The sequence below is a fragment of the Rana temporaria genome, chromosome 8 (assembly GCF_905171775.1).
Source record: "Rana temporaria chromosome 8, aRanTem1.1, whole genome shotgun sequence".
In the NCBI taxonomy this organism is placed as follows: domain Eukaryota; kingdom Metazoa; phylum Chordata; class Amphibia; order Anura; family Ranidae; genus Rana; species Rana temporaria.
The window spans coordinates 14878717-14905420 of record NC_053496.1 but is presented as its reverse complement, the minus strand read 5'-3'; the positions used below and the strand labels follow the sequence as shown (position 1 = coordinate 14905420).

Genomic DNA, 26704 nt, shown 5'->3' with positions numbered 1-26704 from the left:
GGCGGCTTCATCCCAAAACGAGACGAGGAACTCGAGTTCCTCTGTCGTGTGTACGGGGCCTGAGGCGTATCTGATTCTATGAATCAGGCGCATAGATGCGACGCCTCACATTCGGACTTACGACGGCGTATCAGGAGAAACGCCGTCGTAAGTCATTTGTGAATCTGGGCCATAGTATTTTTTTTGTGTTGTCTCGCAAAACGAGCAGGATCCAAGCCACAGCAGTGTGCAGTACCACGTTTGGCCTGAGGTGGGGGGGGCTCCGGAGCTTCAGAGCCGTTCGGAAATGCTCAGAAAAGCTTGGAAATGCTTTGTTCCAGAGCCTTTCCTAGGTTTTCCAAGGTCAGCCGAGCTGTCCTCGGGCCTTTTCGTGTGTTTTCGAGGCTCTCCAGTGCCCCCCCACCTCTGGCCACATGCGGTATTGCATGCTATTGAAGTCAATGCAGAACTAATTATTTTCGTTTCCATTGACTTCAATGGGGAAACACGCTTTGATATGCGAGTACCTTGGATTACGAGCATTCTCCTGGAACGGATTATGCTCATAATCCGAGGTTCCACTGTATTTGGCTGTTAGTGAACGTAACGAATATGAATTTATACACATTTTTTTAATTATCGAAATAACAAACACCGCATCTATACGAATGGAATGTAACAAATTTGAATTTTTTTTTGTTTGAAATAACGAATATCGATTATAACGAATGATTTGAAAAAAAACGAAAAAGAACTAACAAATAAATGTCAAATAAATGTGTAATAAACAATTTATAATTTTGTTTTTCAGTTTGTGTGTATATATACCTCAAATAAGCTGTACACATCCACATCATGATCACCCCGAAAATGTGCACCCCAGCGGGGCGAAATTGGTTGGTCGAATGGTCTCATTTGTGAAGGAAAATTAAAGGGATAATACGGACAAGAGTCTTCATTTTCTTTGATGCGATAGTCATATCTTCCATCATCGTGGAATGGAAATAGATTATAAACCTTAAAAAAGTATTAAATGGAAAAATAAAAAAAATAAAAAATAAATAATCGCAGTAAAGTCTAGCAAAAAGAAGATAACAGTTATTGAATTTGAAGATCCAACACTCACTTTGTCTGCAGTCAGCTCCTTGTCTGGTTTCATTAGCACCACACTCTGATCCACCACCCTGAGACCACAGAGGGAGCCAGGAGCAGCCTGAACCTGGAGAGACACATCCCGACCTGGGAGGACCTCATCTGGGGAGAACCCAACTGATACCTGGCAAGGGGAAACAACAGTAGCACAGATTATTAAAATGTTTTTAAAGGTGGAAGGTTTTTTACCTTCATGCATTCTATATGTAGCCCACGGCAGGTTTACAAAGTACCGACACAACCACTGTTTACCACGGCGCACCATGAGCACCACAGGCCATCATTTCCCTGTGCATTACTTTGCCCAGGGGCCCATGATGCTATTAAAGCAGAGTTCCGGACGAAATATGACATTTAACCTCTTCCATACAGGGCAGTTATACACCCATCCATACCAGGCCTATTCTGGCACTTCTCTCCTACATGTACAAATCATAATTTTTTTGCTAGAAAATTACGCAGAACCCCCAAACATTATATATGTTTTTTTAGCAGACACCCTAGGGAATAAAACGACGGTCATTGAAACCTTTTATCTTGCACGGTATTTGCGCAATAATTTTTCAAACGCCTTTTTTTTGGAAAAAAATTGTTTCATGAATTAAAAAAATTAAAAAACAGTAAAGTTAGCCCAATTTTTTTGTAAAATAGGAAAGATGATGTTACACCGAGTAAATAGATACCTAACATGTCACGCTTTAAAATTGCGCACACTCATGGAATGGCGCCAAACTTCGGTACTTAAAAATCTCCATAGGCAACGATTTGAAATTTTTTACAGGTTACCAGTTTAGATTTACAGAGGAGATCTAGTGCTAGAATTGTTGCTGGCACTCTAACGCACGCGGCGATACCTCACATGTGTGGTTTAAACGGCGTTTACATATGACGGCGGGACTTGCGTGTGCGTTCGCTTCTGCGCGCAAGCTACCGGGGACAGGGGCGTTAAAAAAATAAATTTTATTTCTTTTTTTTTTTTATATATTTATTTCTTTTTTTACACTTTTTTTTTTAATTTTTTTTTTTTTTTGATCACTTTAATTCCTATTAGAAGGAATGTAAACATCCCTTGTAATAGGAATGTGTGTGACAGGTACTCTTTATGGAGAGATGCGGGGTCAATAAGACCCAACATCTCTCCTCCAGGCTGGAAAGCATGAAATCGGTGAAAAAAATTCACCGATCTCATGCTTGCTGTTGCTTAGCAGCCGCAATCGCGGCTTTGTTTACTTACGGGGACCCGGGCGTGACGTCATCACATCGCGCCCGGGTCCTCCGACGGTCATAGAGATGACTGGTGACCATCTGGTCACCAGTCATCTCTATGCTTCCTGCGCGCGCCGGACGATTCGTTCTCCGGGCCCCCGATGGCACGGGAGAGCCCGGAGAAGCACCGGATGGCGGCGGGAGGGGGGGGATGTCCCCTCCCGCCGCCTGTAAGAACGATCTAGCGGCGGAACCGCCGCTATGATCGTTCTTACGTTGTGCAGAATCGCCGGCAGTTTAGAAGGATATCTGAATGATGCCTCTAGCTGCAGGCATCATTCAGATATCCCCCCCACAAAGCCCAGGACGTCATATGACGTCCACTCTGAACGGCAGAGGTTCTTTGTGGACGTCATTTTACTATGGGCCGGTAGGGAAGTGGTTAACAAAGGTATACTGTAAACTATGCCCAGTTTTCTATTTGTGCAGCATCGTTTTCTTACTTTATGAAGTTCCTGCACAGAGTGGCCATCTCCAGTGTGGGCATCTGAAGCCACAGTGTCCTTCTTCCTGGATTCCGTGAATTCTGGCAACCCAGCATGCACCTTCCGGACTTGCGCATGTGCAGTGCGGTGCAATCTTGGTCTGGTTGCCATGCCAAGCTGACCAAGATTTTCCATAGACACCAATGTTAAATGTTACTGGAGCCGTGCCATGCCAAGATGACGAAGAATTTCTATAGACACCAATGTTAAATGTTACTGGAACCATGCCATGCCAAGCTAACCAAGATCTCCCAGGAGCCAATGTAAAATGTTACTGGAGCCATGCCATGCCAAGCTGACCAAGAACTTCCATAGACACCAATGTTAACCACTTAACGACGGCCGCATGTATATATACGTCCACAGAATGGCACGTACAGGTAGATGGGCGTACCCGTACGTCCCTGCCTTTCCGTGGGTTGGGGGTCCGATCGAGACCCCCCCTCCATTACATGCGGCGGTCGGTAGCTCTGGAAGCGATCCGGGATGAGGGGGCAGCTATTCGTTTCTAGCCGCCCCCTCGCGATCGCTCCCCGGAGCTGAAGGACGGGGAGTGCCGTATGTAAACACGGCTTCCCCGTGCTTCACTGTGGCGGCTGCTTCGAATGTGTCATCCCTCGGGCGCGCGCACATCCCCTAGACAGCCGGGAAACCCAAGACATCATATGACGTCCACCCAGGATGGAAGATCCCATCTGTGGACGTCATATGACTATGGGCGGGTAGGGAAGTGGTTAAAGTCCGTTGCAAGGCCACAATGTCCACCGGGCACCCGCGATCATGGCAGGACCATGGATCTGTGTGTGTGAACAGTACAGAGGAACACACATCGGTCTCCTCCCCTTGTGAGTCCCCTCCCCCTACAGTTAGAATCACTCACTAGGGAACATATTTAACCCCTTTAGTGCCCCCTAGTGTTAACCCCTTCCCTGTCTACAGGAGAGTCAGGACGCTCTACGTTGCAGATAGAGAAAGGAGCTGTGTGTTAGTGGGCGTCCTGACTCTCCCGTAGTCCAAGGGAGGGGGCGACCATGACACTCCACACCAGGGAGAAAGCCTTGCATTACTGTGTGGAGTTACAGACAGAAGAACAGGAAGTGAGGATTTCTCAGAAGAAATAAGGACATTTAAAAGCAAAATGGAAGGATGAGGTAAGTGAAGGAGGACTGCACTAAGGTAAGGGAAGCTATTTAGGAAAAGTCTTGCTATACATACAGAGTAAGCTAAATGCTTAGACCACTCACTTTATTGTGAAAGCATTGCTGTATTCTATATTTTGCTGAATCAGCCAAAATATCTCCATCTGGTAATATAGTATACACAAGTGCCCGAAAAGTTGAAGATGTCCCTGCACTTAAAGGAAGCTTCAGTGTGGCCTTGCCATGAAGATCTGCAGGAGAAGAAGAGCACACAGAGAGGTATACTGATCAAACAAGGTTTATCATTTGCACAGTCATTTGTAATGCATATATTTTTTTTTCATTAAGGGGAAAATTATTAGGGAGTCTCATGCCTTGTACACACGATCGTAGTTTCTGTCGGAATAAACTCTGACAGGTTTTACCAATGGAATTCCATTCAAGCTGTCTTGCATACACACGGACACACCAAATTCCAACCGTCAAAAACGCGGTGACGTACAACACTACGACGAGCCTAGAAAAATTAAGTTCAATGCTTCTGAGCATGCGTTGAATTGTTTCCGAGCATGCGTGTTTTTTTTTTCTCCGTCCGAGTTCCATACAGACGAACGGAATTTCCAATAAAAAAGATTTCCGTCGTAAAAAAAAAAAGAGAACATGTTCTCCTTCTTAGGCTCCATACACACGACCAGATCTATCTGCTGGGATTTATCCGCGGATCAGTTCTAGCGGATAGATCCGGTCGTGTGTAGGCCCGAGCGGACATTTTCCAGCGGATAAAAATCCAGCCGACGGATTTCCAGCGGATAAAAATTTCATAGCATGCTACAAAAATCTATCCGCTGGAATCCTGTCCGTCGGACTTATCCAGTCGTCTGTACAGACTCACCGAATAAGTCCGTCCGATCCCCATCCCTCGCATGCGTTGGAATGATTCGACGCATGCGTGGAAGTATTTACCTTCCAGCGTCGCGCACGTCATCGTTGCGGCACGGCGCGGATACGTCACCGCGGATTTTGATCCTATGGTGTGTACAGCCATCGGATCTAAATCCGGAGGAGAAAAGTCCGATGGAAACGGTTCGGCGGACCGTTTCCATCGGATATCCCCTCGTCTGTACGAGGCCTAACTCCGTCGGAATTTCTGACAGAAAAAGTCCGATGGGGCACACACACGGTCCGAATATCCGATAAAATAATTCCGACTTCCCATCAGAAATTCCGATCGCGTGTACAAGGCATTATACTCGCTTGAGATCCAGCTAGATATTGGTTTTATAGATTTCTGTGACTAGGAAGATTTTGACAAGAGGCTGTATGGCCACAATGGAGACAATGGGGCAGATCCACAAAACAATTACGCCGGCGTATCTATTTTAAATTTCCCGCGTCGTAACTGTGTTTTGTATCCACAAAACAAGATACAACGGCATCTCGGGTCGATCCGACAGGCGTACGTCTTAGTACGCCGTCCGATCTAAGCTGCAATTTTTCGGCGGCCGCTAGGTGGCGTTTCTGTCGAAATCCGTGTCGAGTATGCAAATTAGCTAGTTACGGCGATCCACGAACGTACGTCCGCCTGGCGCATTTTTTTACGTCGTTTGCGTTTGGCTTTTTCCAGTGTATAGTTAAAGCTGCTGCTATGAGGCGTACTCAATGTTAAGTATGGCTGTCCTTCCCGCGTAGAAATTTGAAATGTTTACGTCGTTTGCATAAGTCGTTCACGAATAGGGATTTGCGTAGAATGACGTCACCGTCGGAAGCATTGGCTTGTTCCGGGTTAATTTCAAGCATGCGCACTGGGATACCCCCACGGACGGCGCATGCGCAGTTAAAAAAAACGTTGTTTACGTCGGGTCATGACGTATTTACATAAAACACGCCCCCATCACAGCCATTTGAATTCCGCGCCATTACGCCACCAAAGATACACTACGCCGCCGTAACTTACGGCGCGGATTCTTTGTGGATTAAAAAAAAAAAAGTTACGGCGGCGTAGTGTATCTTAGATACGCTACGCCCGGCGCATAAATGCGCCGCTGTACGAGGATCTGCCCCAATATCTCACCGGATCAGGCACAAAAGAGTATAAAACTCGGAGGGGGGCAAACTATATAATACAGTGCCTTGAAAAAGTATTCATACCTCTTGAAATTTTCCAAATTTTGTCATGTTACAACCAAAAATAGAAATGTTTTTTATTGGGATTTTATGTAATAGACCAACACAAATTGGCACATCATTGTGAAGTGGAAGGAAAATGATAAATGGTTTTAAAAATGTTTTACAAATAAATATGTGAAAAGTGTACATTTGTATGGCGCCCCCCGGAGTCAATACTTTGTAGAACCGCTTTTTTTTCAATTACAGCTGCAAGTCTTTTTGGGGATGTCTCTACCAGCTTTGCCCATCTAGAGAGGGACAGTTTTGCCCATTCTTCTTTGTAAAATATCTCAAGTCTTGCCACAGATTCTCAATTGGATTTAGGTCTGGACTCTGACTGGGCCATTCTAACACATGAATATGCTTTGATCTAAACCATTCCATTGTAGCTCTGGCTGTATGTTTAGGGTCAGTGTCCTGCTGGAAGGAGAACCTCCGCCCAGTCTCAAGTCTTTTCCCAACTATAAAGCCGCGTACACACGATCAGTCCATCCGATGAGAATGGTCTGATGGACCGTTTTCATCGGTCCAAATCGATCGTGTGTGGGCGCCATAGGTTAGTTAACCCTCCTGGCGGTGTTCCCGAGTCTGACTCGGGGTTAGATTTCTGTGCTGCGATCGGTAACCCCGAGTCAGACTCGGGCTTGCCTCGCAGCATCCACAGACAGTGTTTACTTACCTTGTCCCTGGATTCCACAGAAATTCGGGGCAACTTTAGGGGTGCGCGCTATACGCGGGAGCGCGCTATACCCCGATAAATACGGTATGTGCCACTTTGTATTGGTCTATCACATAAAATCACAATAAAATACATTTAAGTTTTTGGCTGTAACATGAGAAAATGTGCAAAATTTCAAGGGTATGAATACTTTTTCAAGGCACTGTAAGTGTATAGGCACTAAAGATCGTTGAATCAGAATGTAAGGTCAAAGTAGTAGTCAAAGGGAGGGAGCGAGCAGGACACTCCACACCAGGTAGAAAGCTTTGCATTACTGTGTGGAGTTACAGACAGAAGAACAGGAAGTGATAATTTCTCAGAAGAAAAAAGGACATTTAAAAGCAAAATGGAAGGATGAGGTAAGTGAAGGAGGACTGCACTAAGGTAAAGGAAGCTATTTATGGGGAAAAAAAATTGTACCTTTACAACCCCTTTAATATACAATACAAGCATGAACTTATCTTACCTTCATTTTTATTTTCAGTGCTTATTTCTAAAGATCCATAATCTTGAACAGAGCCTTTAAAAGTCACCTTTTAAAATAATGGGGGGAAAAAATGAATAGGTTGTTGTGTAAATAAAGCAGTATTAAACCCAAAACCAAAAATAATAATAGATAGCAGCTTACCAATCATTAAATGTGATGCCCCTTGCAACTAGAAGAAAATAAGGCTTAAGCCTCATACACACAATCGGAATTTCCTGACGGGAATCGTGTGATGATAGGCTGTTGTCGGAAATTCCGACCGTTTGTATGCTACATTGGACAATTGTTGTCGGATTTTCCGCAGACAAATGTTGGATAGCATGCTTTAAAATTTTCCACGCCCCATTTGAATTAGGCAGGCTTGCGCCTGACGTTTTTACGATACACCGCCGTAAGTTTACACGCAAGTGCTTGGTGAATCAGGCACTTGCGCTGAAAACTTGCGGCGGTGTAACGTAACGATGATACGTTACGCCGCCGGAGTTTTCTGGGAATCTGGCCCAAAGAGCCTACAGAACTGCAAGGGTGGTCATTCTCTATCTACTATACATCCATAGAAAGAACGGGTGGGCTAATAAAAAAAAAATGTGAGATCGTTTAGAATGTAAAATGCTTCCTACATATACAATTCATTTACGTTTAGCTGTTTACAGTAACCGGAACCATTTTTATTATTGCCAAAGTGCAAAAAAGATTCTCACCAAATAATGGAGGTCAAAGTGGTCAATGTCATTCTTCAGCTCTGTTTGTTGGATAATATATTCCACCTGCACCTCCTGCTGCCCTTCACACGGGAGGACTTTTTCCAGGGAATGTAGTTTCAGGAAGCTCTTATTACGGGAGTAGAAGGGTTTAAGAGCCAAATATGCTTGACCATAACCAGGGGATATTTCACCATAAACATATGGTTGATCCTGCAGGTTTGTTTTTGCCTTTGATATGAAGAGAAATATGACAAATAAAGACATTTTGTTTAAAAATAGCTTCTCACATTTTAGATAAAATTACATTAGACTGGATTATGTAATTATGATGACATTTAAATATAAAAATAATAAAGGATAGTATTAAATGTACATGTTATTTTATCACTGTATAGATAAAGACAGAAAAGGCCGATTACTGTGGACAAAGGACCTGAGACAACAGGCTATCATACCGCCCAACTCTTTGACATTGGAATGAGGGACACCTATTAGAAAAAGTACTGTATATACTCAAGTATAAGCCGAGGTACCTAATTTTACCACAAAAAAACTGGGAAAATTTATTGACTCGAGTATAAGCCGAAGGTGAGAATGCAGCAGCCACTGTAAGAGGAAAAGAGGGTCAACAGCCCATTTGCAAGCCTCACTATGCCCATTGCAACCTCACTGTGCCCATTGCAACCTCACTGTGCCAATTGTCACTGTGCCTGTTGTCACTGTGCCCATCGTCACTGTGCCCATTGTCACTGTGCCCGTCATCACTGTACCTGAAATTGAGAGGCTGCGGGCATCCATTCAATGTTTAAAACTTGTGGTCTCCTCCTGGTCCCTTCCGTGATAGGCAGTTGACACAGTTCCGCCTATCACGGACGTTCTCTCATCCTCAGACTCAGTTTCCCAGCAGACACTGTGTTCAGTGTTCCGCCAATCACGGACGTCCAAGGATGAACAGGCGTCTGTGATTGGCGGAACACTGAACACAGCGTCTGCTGGGATGGGTGAGGATGAGAGAACGTTTGTGATAGGCGTTTCTCAGCAGACACAGTTCCGCCTATCACGGAAGATACAAGAGGAGACCGCGAGTTTTAAACAATGGATGCCCGCAGCCTCTCAATATTTCCAGGTACACTGGCTTGAGTATAAGCCGAGGGGGGCATTTTCAGCCCCCAAAAAAAAGCTTATACTCGAGTATATACAGTATGTAAGCAAAGGACACACCCCCTGTTTCTCCCCCCAAAAGGAGAATAATGCCTTGTACACACAATCGGTATTTCCAATGGAAAAAGTCAGACGAAATTTTTTCATCGGATATTCCGACCATGTGTGGGCCCCATCTGACTTTTTTCCGTCAGAGTTTAGAAATAGAACAAGTTTTATTTATTTTTTCCGATGGAAATTACAATCGTCTGTGTGGAACTCTGACGGAGAAAAAAAACACGCATGCTCAGAATCAAGTCGACTCATGCTTGGGAGCATTGAACTTAATTTTTCTCATCTTGTCGAAAGTGTTTTACGTCACCGCATTTTGGACGGTCGGAATTTGGTCTGACAGTGTGTATGCAAGACAGCTTGAACGGAATTCCAACAAAAAATTTGATTGGATTTTAACCCATCGGAAATTCCTATCGTGTGTACAGGGGTCGAATTTAGAAAGAATTTTCTTTTGAAAATCTTATCTACGAATTTTTGTTCATATTTCGCACCATTAGTGGGCTGCAGCAACACTCGATTTTCATGCGGCCATTGAATTTTAATTTTATTTCGTACATGTTGGAAATTTTTTGAAAAACAAACGATTTTCTAATCAATGATGGTAGAATCGTGTGAGAAATGTAATCGAAAAAGAAATGCACATGTGCAAGAAAAGAAAATTCCTGGAAAGAAAAGAATATTCCCAGACACGAAAATTATTTTCTTAAAAGAAAAAGTAGAGAGAGACACAACTCTCCCAGAGTATGGGATTTTGTTGATGGATGCAAGGCCCTGATGAAGCACAACTGTGCAAAACATGTTGGCCATCTGCATATATGAAGTATCTTGTTTCTGAATTCTTCATGGTCTATGTAAAACCTATTATCATATTTTAATGCTATTAATACATTTCATACTTTTTCAATCAATTTTGTCTAGTGTGCTCACCTTATAACAGAATAGGTATCTCCCAACAAAATCCCATACTGGGAGAGTTGTTTCTCTCTCTACATTTTCTTTTTATTTACATTTTTTTGGGGATTGTGAGATACCATCATCTGTTTCCGGAAACTCTCCAACCTTTCTACACATGAAAATTATTTTCTGTAGGAACATGAGGTGAAATTGAAGGTTTGGTCGGTCGAATTTTGAAATCAACAGTGGCACCATCAGATCAAAAAACGCACACATTTTCGGATTTTCAAAAGAAAATTCTTTCAAAATTCGACCCATGTCGATACCTTATACAAAAAATATATATTTTTTTTACTACTACTATTTCTTTATATTGGCTTTTGAAATTTACAAATGCAGCACTTTAGACATTGGGTCAAAGGTTTAGCACTGGGAAACACTTTTTGAAAGAAAAAAAGTGCATTTTATATACAACTATATAGATCAGACCAAAATGAGGGACAAATGAGGAAGAAAGAGGGACAGAGGGAAGCTATGGGACATTCCCTCAAAATCAGGGACAGTTGGGAGCTATGGGCTACTGTTTGCATCCCTTTCTATACAAGTCAATGGACATTCAAAATGAACCTAAAGCAGATTGATGCAACCTAAAGGGAGGCCAAATGCAAAGGCACCTGTCAATGTGTTCTAAATAATCTCAGACAAATGTCAAACTGATGTCAAATCCAATGGAATGCACTGGAAAGCAAGCTGTATTCACCTATTGGCACACCCCAAAGCTACAGGCTCTTAGACCATTTTTATAGTAACCAATTGTATGTTGCATCATTCCATATAACAGTGGCCAAGTAATGAAAACCCATTGAGATATACTCATCAGAAATTGAGGAACATAACAAGACCTTTTATTTTTTATTTTTAATCTATTTAAAAAAAAAATAACAAACGCATTCTATAAGATTTAATATCAGAAATTTAAACATTCTGTGCTTTCCACTCCTTTTCTCTTTTAATGTTTCAGAAAAAAGAGACAGAAATATAAAAGTAATCTATAATGCCCCATACACACGATCGGACCTTTGTCCGACCAAAATCACATCGGAATTTCCGACGGAATTCCATCGGAGAAAAAGAGGACATGTTCTCTATCTAAACTCCGATGGAATTACGCCGATGGGGCATACAAACGGTTGGAATTTCCGATGGAAAAGTCAGTCAGATGTTTTCCAACGGAAATTCGGATCGTATGTAAGGGGCATAAGGCTACAATCACATTTCAGCATTTTGAGCAGATTTGCAGCGATTCAGCCCGCGATTTGAAAGCGCCAATGTGTGAATGACAAATCGCGGGACTACTGAAACAAATGGAACGTAACAAATTAATAATAATAAATAATAATGTTTTGTTATTGTTATTAACTAATTACATTCCGTTCATTTAGATGCAGAATTCTTTATTTTGAATAATTCGTAAATTTAGATAAATTCGCATTCGTTACGTTCATAAACAAACAAATTTGAGACGAAATTCCAATATTATTTTGGATTTTCTCATTTTCAGATTTTCAAATGTTCAAATTTTCACATTTTCACATTTTCACATTTTCAAATGTTCAAATGTTCAAATTTTCAAATGTTCAAATGTTCAAATGTTCAAATGTTCACATTTTCACATTTACAAATGTTCAAATGTTCAAATGTTCACATTTTCACATTTTCACATTTTCAAATGTTCAAATGTTCACATTTTCAAATTTTCAAATTTTCAAATGTTCAAATGTTCACATTTTCAAATGTTCAAATGTTCACATTTTCACATTTACAAATGTTCAAATGTTCAAATGTTCAAATTTTCAAATGTTCAAATGTTCAAATGTTCAAATGTTCAAATGTTCAAATTTTCAAATGTTCAAATGTTCAAATGTTCACATTTTCACATTTACAAATGTTCAAATGTTCAAATTTTCACATTTTCACATTTTCAAATGTTCAAATGTTCAAATGTTCAAATGTTCACATTTTCAAATGTTCACATTTTCAAATGTTCAAATGTTCAAATGTTCACATTTTCAAATGTTCAAATGTTCACATTTTCAAATGTTCAAATGTTCACATTTTCAAATGTTCAAATGTTCAAATTTTCAAATTTTCAAATGTTCAAATGTTCAAATGTTCACATTTTCACATTTTCACATTTTCACATTTTCAAATGTTCAAATGTTCAAATGTTCAAATTTTCAAATGTTCAAATGTTCACATTTTCAAATGTTCAAATGTTCACATTTTCACATTTACAAATGTTCAAATGTTCAAATTTTCACATTTTCACATTTTCAAATGTTCAAATGTTCAAATGTTCAAATGTTCACATTTTCAAATGTTCAAATGTTCACATTTTCAAATGTTCAAATGTTCAAATGTTCACATTTTCAAATGTTCAAATGTTCACATTTTCAAATGTTCAAATGTTCACATTTTCAAATGTTCAAATGTTCACATTTTCAAATTTTCAAATGTTCAAATGTTCAAATGTTCACATTTTCACATTTTCACATTTTCACATTTTCAAATGTTCAAATGTTCAAATGTTCAAATGTTCAAATGTTCACATTTTCAAATGTTCAAATGTTCACATTTTCAAATGTTCAAATGTTCACATTTTCAAATGTTCAAATGTTCACATTTTCAAATGTTCAAATGTTCACATTTTCAAATGTTCAAATGTTCACATTTTCAAATGTTCACATTTTCAAATGTTCAAATGTTCACATTTTCACATTTTCACATTTTCAAATGTTCAAATGTTCACATTTTCAAATTTTCGCATTTTCAAATGTTCAAATGTTCAAATGTTCAAATTTTCAAATGTTCAGATGTTCAAATGTTCAGATGTTCAGCTGTTCACATTTTCAAATGTTCAAATGTTCACATTTTCAAATGTTAAAATGTTCACATTTTCAAATTTTCAAATTTTCACATTTTCAAATGTTCAAATGTTCACATTTTCAAATTTTCACATTTTCAAATGTTCAAATGTTCAAATATTCAAATTTTCACATTTTCACATTTTCAAATGTTCAAATTTTCACATTTTCAAATTTTCATATTTTCAAATGTTCAAATGTTCACATTTTCACATTTTCAAGTGTTCAAATGTTCAAATTTTCACATTTTTAAATGTTCAAATTTTAGAATTTTAGAATTCACAGAATTTACAAATTTGAGAATTTATGTATTTTCTAATTTACAAATATTGCACCTAAACAAATGGAACATAACAAATATATATATTTTTTACGAAGTTACAAATGTATTCAAAACTACGATCTTTGATCATAACGACTGACCCGAAAAAAAAAAAACGAAAACTACATTTTTTTCCGTCAGTGCATATGTCTAGGTGTTACATCAATTGTAATGCACCTAAAACACACATTGCATCTACAAAGCAACATATTTACAACACAAAAAAAAATGCAAAAATGTGAAAGGAGCCTACAGCATGATTTTTATTAAATAAAAGATTTAATGCAGTTTTTCCTTTCTTGTTGTTTTTTTTTTTTTTTGCCAATCTACCTACATTTTTATACTTCAATGTGGTATTGCCAATTTTACTTTCAAAGGTTTTTAAATATTTTAGTGTGAGTATAATGATATAGGGAAATTACGCAAATTGCGTCAAACTAAACTCTTTTGACAACCTATTTAACTAGCCTCCTTAACATAGAATTTTAGAAATACACATATAGCAATGTATCAAAACAAAACTGTTAGTACCGAGAGAGATATTCGCCCCATCCATTGACTTGTATTAACACTGAAAGAAGCTTGTCCATTGTCATCCGTCACCAAGGTTTCATTGATTGAATTGACGAAACTTGTTAGGTGAACCTTAATGCCTGGTATCGGGTTATCACCAGCATCCACCACTTTAACCTGAAAGAAGACATAATGAGATATCACAAACAGAGTATGACTATTTAAACAGTGTTTGTTAGTATTATGCCAGGAAATATGTACATCAGTCCTCATGGAAACATGAAAAAAATGCATTTAATTGGCTTGTTCACGATGCACACTTGCTCAAAAGAATTTTGGCGATGTGCCTAAAACAAAGACAAGCACAGAATGAATGGATTGCATGTAGTCTGATCCTACAGTGTCTCATCATTACCCTTTGTAGGACTCATCTACATAGATTGCTATGTCTTTTTTGCCTTTTTTATTATTATTTTCAGCATTAAAAAAAACAATCCAAACATTATCTTCAAACATATACAAAGGAGAGGAAGAGAAAAAAAAGAAGAAAGGAAGAGGGAGGTTTAGGGGGGACATACGACTAATGTAAATATAGAACTGTCGGGAAGGTGCAGAAACTATAAGATTAATCAATATTAATTAATAAGTCATACTCTGATTTACCATCAGGGTCTGATAACATTTCATAATATAGTTGTGTTTTCATAAATTTAAACCATTTTGCCCATGTCTTAATATATTTCCTGGTCAGCCCTTTATTTCTACAGGTTATTTCTTCCAAATTGCTATGTCTTAAAGGGGTTGTAAAGGTAAAAGTTTTTTCACCTTAATGTATTCTATGCATTAAGGTGAAAAAACTTCTGACTATACTGCCCCCCCCCCCCCCCGGCCTGCCTTTATACTTACCTGACCCCTCGAAAGTCCCGCGCTCGGCCCCGACATCCTCTTCGCCGCTCAGCCTGGCCGTTGATTGGCTAGAGCGGATGGATTGAAAGCAGCGCAGCCATTGGCTGGCACTGCTGTCAAACACATTCAATGACATGGCGTGCCAAGGGGCGGAGTCGAGTGATACAGTGAGTGGCTATGGCCACTCGCTGTATCATGGGAGCATGCTCGAAAGGACTCCACACAATGCGAGAGAGCTTGCATGAATGTTTGAAGTTCTTGCGGGGAGGACCAGAGACAGCCACCGAGGGACCCCAGAAGAAGTGGATCGGGGCCACTCTGTGCAAAACGAGCTGCACAGTGGAGGTAAGTATGACCCCTTTAAATCAGCCACCACATACACTTTCCCAAGATTGTTTAACCGCTTGCGATCAGTCATTTCCCCTAGTGAGTCCACCCCCCCTACAGTTAGAACACACCCAGGGAACATACTTAACCCCTTCCCTGCCCCCTAGTGTTAACCTCTTCCCTGCCAGTGGCATTTTTATAGTAATCAATGCATTTTATAGCACTAATCGCTATAAAAATGCCAATGGTCCCAAAATGTGTCAAAAGTGTCCGACGTGTTCGCCATAATGTCACAGTACCGATTAAAATCGCCACTACTATTAAATTTTTTTTTATAAAAATGCCATAAAACTATCCCCTATTTTGTAAACGCTATAACTTTTGCGCAAACCGATCAATAAACTCTTATTGCAATTTTTTTTACGAAAAATATGTAGAAGAATACGTATAAGCCTAAACTGAGGAAAACATTTTTTTTTATATATTTTTGGGGGATATTTATTACAGCAAAAAGTAAAAAATATTATTTTTTTTCAAAATTGTCGCACTATTTTTGTTTATAGCACAAAAACTAAAAACCGCAGAGGTGATCAAATACCACCAAAAAAAGCTCTATTTTTGGGAAAAAAAGGACGCCAATTTTGTTTGGGAGCCACGTTGCACGATCGCGCAATTGTCAGTTAAAGCAACGCAGTGCCGAATCGCAAAAAGTTGCCTGGTCTTTGACCAGCAATATGGTCCGGGGCTGAAGTGGTTATAGAAATATCACTGTCTTTGAATAATCAGATGTGAGGTTAATAAATGAGAAGATGTGGAAAAACTTAAAAAAAAGATTTAAACCAGGGACTAAATGAGTGAAACATACACCTCTGACCACAATGTTAATCCCTTTCAATTTTCTGAGTGTAAACTTATGTTTGTCTCCATTTAACATTTTTCAACCAATCAGAATTCAAATTGTTCCAAAAATTTGTGTTTGTTAGAAAACTAATGAACTAAAAAAATAAAATGAAACAAATTCTGAAATGAATCAACTTAACAAAATTAGTAGCATAACGGATCTATCCAAAACTAAACACATCTTTCTATTCTGCACATGTCTAAAAGATACTTGAACAGTATTTTCATCGGAAATAGCTAATTTGCATACTCAACGCAGATTACGACAGGAACGCCACCCAGCGGACGCCGAAGAATTGTATCTTAGATCCGAAGGCGTACGAAGATGTACGCCTGTCGGATCTAACCCAGATGCTGTTGTATCTTGTTTTGAGGATTCAAAACAAAGATACGACGCAGGAAATTTGAAAGTACGCCGGCGTATCAGTAGATACGGCTCCCAAACAAAATTGGCGTCCTTTATTTCCCACAAATAGTGCTTTCTTTTGGTAGGATTTGATCACCTCTGCGGTTTTTAATTTTTGCGCTATAAACAAAAATAGAGCGACAATTTAAAAAAAATATATATTTTTTACCTTTTTGCTATAATAAATATCCCCCAAAAATATATAAAAAAACATTTTTTTTCCTCAGTTTAGGTCGTTACGTATTCTTCTACATATTTTTCGTAAAAAAAATCGCAATAAGCGTTTATTGATTGGTTTGTGCAAAATTTATAGCATTTACAAAATGGGGGATAGTATTATGGAATTTTTATTCATATTCATTTTATTACTAGTAATGGCAGCGATCAGCGATTTTTATCGGTACTGCGACATTATGGCAGACACTTCGGACACTTTGACACATTTTTGGGACCATTGGCATTTCTATAGCGATCAGTGCTATAAAAACGCATTGATTACTATAAAAATGCCACTGGCAGGGAAGGGGTTAACACTAGGGGGCGAGGAAGGGGTGATGTATGTTCCCTGGGTGTGTTCTAACTGAAGGGGGGGTGGACTAACTTGGGGAAATGACTGATCGCTGTTCATACATTGTATGAACAGACAATCAGGCATTTCTCCCCCTGACAGGACCAGGAGCTGTGTGTTTACACACACAGCTCCCGGTTCTCGGTCTGTACTGATCGATCGAGGGTGCCCGGCGGTGATCGCGCCCGACGGGCACGCGCGTCGGTGTCAGGGGAAAGGGGGGGGTGCGCGTGCGCCCCAATTGGCTGCTCGGCAAGATGACATATAGCTACGTGATCTCGCCCAGCAGATAACTGCGGCGGCTGGTCGGCAAGCAGTTAATGCAGATATGCCAACTGTAGACTGGGAGAGGCAATTATGACCACATGCTATCTTCAAAATTGACTACTACAAAAATCAACTGAGAAAACTCCATATGAACTGTGGAATGGAAAAGTTCCCAGATTTGAACCATCTAAAAATGTTGTAAATAAAAGCCCATGTGCACATCCAAAAAGAAACACATACAAAATGGTATGCTTGCGCAAAGGAAGGTGTACTGGTGGGTTACAGTGGATCTCAAAAGGGTACAGAATTCTACACCAAGACACAAACAAGGTAACCATCAGTAGAAGTATATTTGTCCATGAAACTTCATTGTGTTAAAACTGAGGGGAAATTCCACAGCAGTGTCACATGAAGATAAGCAAGAAAGTGACAGAAATATAAATAAATGCAGACAATCCAAATGCTGTAAAAGAAGAAACCAGGCCACAAGAGTCTTCATTCAGCCAATTAACCAGAATCAATAAAGGCATCCTAGCCAAACATTTGTCCTATGCTGTCGTGTAGGATTAAAACCAGAGCCAGATTCATGGGATGAGATGCAAAGAGTTTCAACTCATGAGAAACAAAAGTGGATCACAGCATTTCACAAAAACACTTACAAGAATCAGATTTTTAAAACTGAGATCTGAAATAAGACTTAAATAAGGGGCAGTTGTTGAGTGGGAGTGTTGGAATACAGAATAGTATTTTCTACAAAAACTACTGTACATCAGTATTTAGTACAGACTTAGGGGCAGATCCACAAAAGGATTACGCCGGCGTATCTATTGATCCGCCGGCGTAATTTTAAATTTCCCGTGTCGTATCTTTGTTTTGTATCCACAAAACAAGATACGACGGCATCTGGGATCGATCCGACAGGCGTACGTCTTAGTACGCCGTCGGATCTTAGATGCAATTTTTCGGCGGCCGCTAGGTGGCGTTTCCGTCGAAATCCGCGTCGAGTATGCAAATTAGCTATTTACGGCGATCCACAAACGTACGTTCGGCCGGCGCTTTTTTTTACGTCGTTTTTTACGTTGTCCATAGTCATCCGTCATCCAGGGTTCATTGATTGAATTGACGAAACTTGTTAGGTAAACCTTAATGCCTGGTATCGGGTTATCACCAGCATCCACTACTTTAACCTGAAAGAAGACATAATGAGATATCACAAACAGAGTATGACTATTTAAACAGTGTTTGTTAGTATTATGCCAGGAAATATGTACATCAGTCCTCATGGAAACAGGAAAAAAATGCATTTAATTGGCTTGTTCACGATGCACACTTGCTCAAAAGAATTTTGGCGATGTGCCTAAAACAAAGACAAGCACAGAATGAATGGATTGCATGTAGTCTGATCCTACAGTGTCTCATCATTACCCTTTGTAGGGCTCATCTACATAGATTGCTATGTCTTTTTTGCCTTTTTTATTATTATTTTCAGCATTAAAAAAAACAATCCAAACATTATCTTGAAACATATACAAAGGAGAGGAAGAGAAAAAAAAGAAGAAAGGAAGAGGGAGGTTTAGGGGGGACATACGACTAATGTAAATATAGAACTGTCGGGAAGGTGCAGAAACTATAAGATTAATCAATATTAATTAATAAGTCATACTCTGATTTACCATCAGGGTCTGATAACATTTCATAATATAGTTTTGTTTTCTTAAATTTAAACCATTTTGCCCATGTCTTAATATATTTCCTGGTCAGCCCTTTATTTCTACAGGTTATTTCTTCCAAATTGCTATGTCTTAAAGGGGTTGTAAAGGTAAAAGTTGTTTCACCTTAATGTATTCTATGCATTAACCACTTAACCACCAGCCGCCGTCATATAACGCCGGCAAGGTGGTTGCTTAACTGGGGGTTGCCGTTATTTAACGGCGCCCTGCAGAAGCAGCAATGCGCGCCGCCTCGGGCGCGCACACAGAAGATTCTGTGCGCGCCGGGTCTATGAGACCCGGCGCTACACAGATCAAGGAAATTGACCAGTAACAGTGGTCTTTTTCCATGTGATCGCGCCGTCCAATGACAGCGCGATCACAATGTAAACACAGAAGGTCAGGGAAAGTTTATCTCCTCTCCTCACACAGTATCAGCGAGAGAGAAGAGGAGATAAACTGTGAGTTTTACAAACCATACAAGTGCCCCATAGTGCCAAATCTGTGCCCATATTGCCCCATAGTGCCAAATCTGTGCCCATATTGCCACATCAGTGCCAAATCTGTGCCCATAGTGCCACATCAGTGCCACATCTGTGCCTAAAGTGCCACATCAGTGCCACATCTGTGTCCATAGTGCCACATCTGTGCCCAGTAGTGCCACATCTGTGCCACCTGTGCCACACCAGTGTCACCAGAGCCGCACCAGTGTCACCGGAGCCGCACCAGTGTCACCAGAGCCGCACCAGTGCCACCATAGCCACAGCAGTCCTATACCAGTGCCAAAACAGTGCCGTACCAGTGCCGCCTGTGCCCACCAGTGCCGCCTGTGCCCACCAGTGCCGCCTGCGCCCACCAGTGCCGCCTGTGCCCACCAGTGCTGCCTGTGCCCACCAGTGCTGCCTGTGCCCACCAGAGCCACCTGTGCCCACCAGAGCCACACCCGTGCCACTACAGTGCACATAAGTGCCGCCTTCTGCTAATCAATGCACACCAGAGCCCCACCAGAGCCACCAGAGCCACCTGTGCCCACCAGAGCCACCTGTGCCCACCAGAGCCACATGTGCCCACCAGAGCCACCTGTGCCCACCAGAGCCACCTGTGCCCACCAGAGCCACACCCGTGCCACTACAGTGCACATAAGTGCCGCCTGTGCCCACCTGTGTCCATCAGTGCCACCACAGTGCTCTGCAGTACAGCCTCACCAGCCACCAGTATGGCAAAAAAAATCTTTACCGGTGAGCAGGCCGTACAGCGTCTACTAGCCATGAGCGATGAGAGCAGCGAGGAGTCTCTGTCCGATTCGGATTCGGCCTATGAACCCGTTATAGACAGTGGGTCGGATTCAGAATCTGAAGAGGAACGTGGGCCCAGGAAAAGAAGGGGTGCTGGCGTGGAGAAGCGGCCTACTCCCAGACGCGCAGGGCCGTCCACCTCAAGCGCTGTGCCGTCCACCTCAAGCAATGTGCCGTCCACCTCAAGCGATGTGCCGTCCGCCTCAAGCGCTGTGCCATCCGCCTCAAGCGCTGTGCCGTCTGCCTCAAGCGCTGTGCCGTCCGCCTCAAGCGCTGTGCCGTCCGCCTCAAGCGCTGTGCCACTGCAACAAAGCCCAGGCACCAATAGGGTGTCATCTCAGCCCCAAAGGGATAGGGGCCACGCCAGCCTTCCCTATGGCCTTCAAAACCCCCTGTGGCTTCCCCCTAATTCCGGAGCAGCAAATATCCCCCCTTTCACTGCCCAGCCAGGTGTCCAGGTGAACACCGAAAACTTTTCAATGCTTAATTTTTTTAATTTACTTTTCACTGAAGATTTGCTATCCTTCATTGTGGCCCAGTGCAATCTCTACGCACAACAGTACATAAGAAGTAACCCTGGTTCCAGATATGCCCGCCCCTTTGAGTGGAGAGAACTAACCGTGGACGAATTTAAAATTTTCTTAGGCCTAACCTTTACTATGGCACTTTAAAAAAAAAAACAATTGTACTCCTACTGGTCCACCAAACCCATTCACCACATGCCACTCTTCTCCTCCCTTATGCCAAGATCCCGATATTTAATAATTATGTGGTTCCTCCACTTTAACGATAACGGCCAGTGCCCTCCCCGAAATGACCCTGCTTTTGACAAGCTATATAAAATTAGGCCACTTCTAAATTTTTTCGCTCAACGATTTCCCCAATTATATAATATACCCCTGAACAGAACATATCTGTGGACGAGTCCCTTGTCAAATTCTCAGGCAGGCTGAGCATCAAGCAGTTCATCCCCAGCAAAAGGGCCCGATATGGGGTCAAAATGTACAAACTTTGCGACAGAGCCACAGGGTACCTATACTCATTCTTGGTGTATGAAGGGAAGGACTCCCAACTGCATCCCCCTGAATGCCCAGAGTATATGGGAGTCAGCGGAAAAGTGGTCTGGGATCTGATGTATCCACTCTTTGGAAAGGGATACCACCTTTATGTGGATAATTTCTACACCAGCTTGCCCCTGTTTCGCTGTCTTTACCTTCGGAATACCCCAGCATGTGGCACAATAAGACCCAACAGGAAAGGCTTCCCGCAAAAACTGGTGGATCAAAAGCTCAGACGAGGGGAGTCTGCAGCATTGAGGAACCAGGAGATATTGGCTGTCAGGTGGAGGGACAAACGGAACGTCCACATGCTTACATCAATCCACGACGACACCTGCGTGGAAGTCCCCAAAAGAACCGGCCCAATCCAAAAACCAAAATGCATCTATGACTATAATTTGTTCATGGGGGGAGTGGACTTCAATGACCAGATGATAGAACCCTACCTGCCCACAAGAAAATCCCGCCACTGGTACAAGAAAGTGTCCATTTATTTTTTTAGTTTGGCCTTTTATAACTCCTATGTAATCTACAAAAAATCATCAGAGAACCCCGTATCATATCTGGACTATCAAGAAGAAGTCATCACTGCCCTTTTGTACCCTGAAAACCCACCGGAAAATATTCGCTCTGATTCTGTGAGCAGACTCCACGAGCGTCACTTTCCTGAGAAAACCCCCTCCCCTGAAACAGGCCACAGAAATCAGAAGAGGTGCCGGGTGTGCTCCAGAAGAGGAATTCGAAAAGACACTGTGTATTACTGTCCCGATTGTCCTTCCCAACCAGGCCTCTGTATTGGAACATGTTTCCGCCGTTACCATACATTTCTTCATTATTAGGGACGTATAGTAAACGCAATTCTAATTTCCTGTAATTTCCCCCCACACCCCTTATGCCACTGCACTCATACCTCTGCCTTCTCCGGAACCGACCATGGCCTGTTATACGACCACTCTTTTGCCTAACCCTAAACATACTTCTGCCTTCTCCGGAATCGACCATGGCCTGTTATACGACCACTCTTTTGCCTAACCCTAAACATACCTCTGCCTTCTCTGGAACTGACCCTGGCTTGTTATACGACCACTCTTTTGCCTAACCCTAAACTGTACCTACCTCTGCCTGCTCTGGAACTGACCCTGGACTGTTTGACCACGTTTTTTGCCTGCCCCTTGGATTGATCTTTTACCCTGCTATACTAGTGGGAACACAGGGGTCTCACATATGTGAGGGGCTCCAGAATTGTTTTTCTGGATGAAAAAACTAATTTTTTAGTTTTCTCATTCCCGGATTAGGGTCTGGTTGCCCGGAGGCTTCAAAGAGATTTGGGTGGGAGAAGCCTCTACCCCTGTCCCCATTCTTTCCTGGCCCGCTACTTGGACCATGTTCCTACCAGGACGAATATTTTGCCTGACTATGGACAATATTCCTGCCTGCTGCCTGCTGCCTGGACAATTCCATTCACTGTCGCTGACCAGTGACCACGTCCCTGCCTGCTGCCTGGATCGGGGCTCTCCTTCTGTGGACAATTGCACTACTAAAACCACAGGTAATCTTCTTTTTTTTTTACCCATTACTCAGCAGAATGTATTTTAGGGTGTAATTCTTGGTATGTACATGCTGTGTTAGAAATATGAAGGCCCTTCAAAAATGTGATAGATTGTAAGGAAATTGGATGTGTAATTTATGTCCCTAGAACACCTGATGGTGCTTCTTGGATGTTGGGCCTCTGTATGTGGCCACGCTGTGTAAAAGTCTCACACATGTGGTATCGCCATACTCAGGAGGAGCAGCAGAATATATTTTGGGGTGTAATTTTTTCTATGTACATGCTATGTGTTGGAAATATCCTATAAATGGACAACTTTCTGTAAAAAAAAATGCGTTTTTATTTTTTTCCACATTTTCCAAAAACATCTGGAAAAAAATGAACTGTTCAAAAGACTCATTATGCCTCATAGATTATACGTTGGGGTGTTAGCTTTCCAAAATGGGGTCACTTTGTGGGCGTTTCCATTGTCCTGGTGCTCCAGGGCCTTCAAAAGTGTAATAGGTGGTTGTGTAATTTATCCTAGAATGCTTGAAGTTGCTACTTCGGTGTTGGGCCTCTGTATGTGGCCACGCTGTGTAAAAGTCTCACACATGTGGTATCGCCATACTCAGGAGGAGCAGCAGAATATATTTTGGGGTGTCATTTGTGGAATATACATGCCATGTGAGAGAAATAACCTGTTATAATGACAATATTGGTATGATAAAAAAAAAAAAAAATCTTAATTTTGCAAAGAATTGTGGGAACAAATGACAACTTCAAAAAACTAACTATGACTCTTACTAACTACCTTGGAATGTCTACTTTCCAAAAAGGGGTCATTTGGGGGGTATTTGTACTTTATTGGCTTGTTAGGGTCTCAAGAAATGAGAGAAGCTGTCAGTACTTCAGGTGTGATCAAATTGTTCAATTTTCAGAAATTGGTACCATAGCTTGTAGACCCTATGTAATATTACCAAAAATATGTAGCAGTATGCATTTTAGGCCAAATGTATGAGAAAAAATTACTTTTTTACAAAATGATATGATAGAAATGAAGAAAAATTAATTTTTTTACAAAATTTTCGTTCTTTTTTCATTAATAGCGAAAAAAAAAAAAAACGCAGAGGTGATCAAATACCACCAAAAGAAAGCTCTATTTGTGGGAAAAAAAGGACAAAAATTTCATTTGGTTACAATGTTGTATGACTGAGTTATTGTCATTCAAAACGTGAGAGCACCAAAAGCTGAAAATTGGTCTGGTTATTAAGGGTGTTTAAGTGCCCAGTTGTCAAGTGGTTAAGGTGAAAAAACTTCTGACTATACTGCTCCCCCCCCCCCGCCTTTATACTTACCTGACCCCTTGAAAGTCCCGCGCTCGGCCCCGACATCCTCTTCGCCGCTCAGCCTGGCCGTTGATTGGCTAGAGCGGATGGATTGAAAGCAGCGCAGCCATTGGCTGGCACTGCTGTCAAACACATTCAATGACATGGCGTGCCAAGGGGCGGGGTCGAGTGATACAGTGAGTGGCTATGGCCGCTCGCTGTATCACGGGAGCGTGCTCGCAAGGACTCCACACAATGCGAGAGAGCATGAATGTTTGGAGTTCTTGCGGGGAGGAAAAGAGACAGCCACCGAGGGACCCCAGAAGAAGTGCATCGGGGCCACTCTGTGCAATACGAGCTGCACAGTGGAGGTAAGTTTGTTATTTAAAAAAAAAAAATCTTTACAACCCCTTTAAAATCAGCCACCACATACACTTTCCCAAGATTGTTTAACAGCTTGCCGACCAGCCGCCACAGTTTTACGGTGGCAGGTCGGCTCTGCTGGGCGAGATCACGTAATATTACGTCATCTCGCCGAGCAGCCAATAGGGGCGCACGTGCCGCCGGAGGCGCGCATGCGTGCTCCCCGCTCGCCCCTGGCGCCGACGCGTGTGCCCGGTGGGCGCGATCACCGCCGGGCACCCGCGATCGCTCGTTACAGAGCGTAAACAGCTCCCGGTCCTGTCAGGGGGAGAAATGCCTGACAGTCTGTTCATACAATGTATGAACAGAAGAACAGTCATTTCCCCTAGTCAGTCCACCCCCCCTTCAGTTAGAACACACCCAGGGAACATACTTAACCCCTTCCCTGCCCCCTAGTGTTAACCCCTTCCCTGCCAGTGGCATTTTTATAGTAATCAATGCATTTTTATAGCACTGATCGCTATAAAAATGCCAATGGTCCCAAAAATCTGTCAAAAGTGTCCGAAGTGTCCGCCATAATGTCACAGTACCGATAAAAATTGCTGATCGCCGCCATTACTAGTAAAAAAAAAATATTAATAAAAATGCCATAAAACTATCCCCTATTTTGTAAACGCTATAACTTTTGCGCAGACCAATCAATAAACGCTTATTTCGATTTTTTTTTACGAAAAATATGTAGAAGAATACGTATCGGCCTAAACTGAGGAAAAAAAACGTTTTTTTATATATTTTTGGGGGATATTTATTACAGCAAAAAGTAAAAAATATAATTTTTTCTCAAAATTGTCGCTCTATTTTTGTTTATAGCGCAAAAACTAAAAACCGCAGAGGTGATCAAATACCACCAAAAGAAAGCTCTATTTGTGAGGAAAAAAACTACGCCAATTTTGTTTGGGAGCCACGTCACACGATTGCGCAATTGTCAGTTAAAACGACGCAGTGCCGAATCGCAAAAAGTGGCCTGGTCTTTGACCAGCAATATGGTCCGGGGCTGAAGTGGTTAACCAGTTCCCGACCCCCGCATGTACATATACGTCCACAATATGGCACGTACAGGCACATGGGCGTACAGGTACGTCCTCGCCTATTAGCGGGTGGGGGGTCCGATCGGGACCCCCCCCGCTACATGCGGAGGTCGGGTCCGCTCGGGGAGCGATCCGGGACCACGGCGCGGCTATTTGTTTATAGCCGCTCCGTCGCGATCGCTCCCCGGAGCTGAAGAACGAGGAGAGCCGTGTGTAAACACGGCTTCCCCGTGCTTCACTGTGTCGGCGCATCGATCGCGTCATTCCCTTTATAGGGAAGACACGATCGATGACGTCATTCCTACAGCCACACCCCCCAACAGTTGTAAACACATACTAGGTGCACCCTAACTCCTACAGCGCCCCCTGTGGTTAACTCCCAAACTGCAACTGTCATTTTCACAATAAAGAATGCAATTTAAATGCATTTTTTGCTGTGAAAATGACAATGGTCCCAAAAATGTGTCAAAATTGTCCGAAGTGTCCGCCATAATGTCGCAGTCACGAAAAAAATCGCTGATCGCCGCCATTAGTAGTAAAAAAAAAAAAATTTATAAAAATGCAATAAAACTATCCCCTATTTTGTAAACGCTATAAATTTTGCGCAAACCAATCGATAAACGCTTATTGCGATTTTTTTTACTAAAAATAGGTAGAAGAATACGTATCGGCCTAAACTGAGGAAAAAAAATGTTTTTATATATGTTTTTGGGGGATATTTATTACAGCAAAAAGTAAAAAATATTGCATTTTTTTCAAAATTGTCGCTCTATTTTTGTTTATAGCGCAAAAAATAAAAACCGCAGAGGTGATCAAATACCACCAAAAGAAAGCTCTATTTGTGGGGAAAAAAGGACGCCAATTTTGTTTGGGAGCCACGTCGCACGACCGCGCAATTGTCTGTTAAAGCGACACAGTCCCGAACTGTAAAAACCCCTTGGGTCTTTAGGCAGCAATATGGTCCGGGGCTTAAGTGGTTAAAGAAATATTATTGTCT

At 41.8% G+C, this 26704-nt stretch overlaps 1 protein-coding gene across 1 annotated transcript in view; it reads right to left on the bottom strand.

The window, feature by feature from the left end:
- LOC120946693 (alpha-2-macroglobulin-like) overlaps nucleotides 1-26704 on the bottom strand; it is a 154345-nt gene that overhangs the window by 74337 nt on the left and 53304 nt on the right. Inside the window, exons 11-17 of the mRNA XM_040361321.1 lie at nucleotides 18382-18525; nucleotides 13983-14141; nucleotides 8094-8324; nucleotides 7372-7438; nucleotides 4127-4272; nucleotides 1106-1255; nucleotides 808-996 (exon numbers count right to left, since the gene is read on the bottom strand). Coding sequence (XP_040217255.1) covers nucleotides 808-996; nucleotides 1106-1255; nucleotides 4127-4272; nucleotides 7372-7438; nucleotides 8094-8324; nucleotides 13983-14141; nucleotides 18382-18525 — 1086 coding nt within the window. The remainder of the gene's footprint in view (nucleotides 1-807; nucleotides 997-1105; nucleotides 1256-4126; nucleotides 4273-7371; nucleotides 7439-8093; nucleotides 8325-13982; nucleotides 14142-18381; nucleotides 18526-26704) is intronic.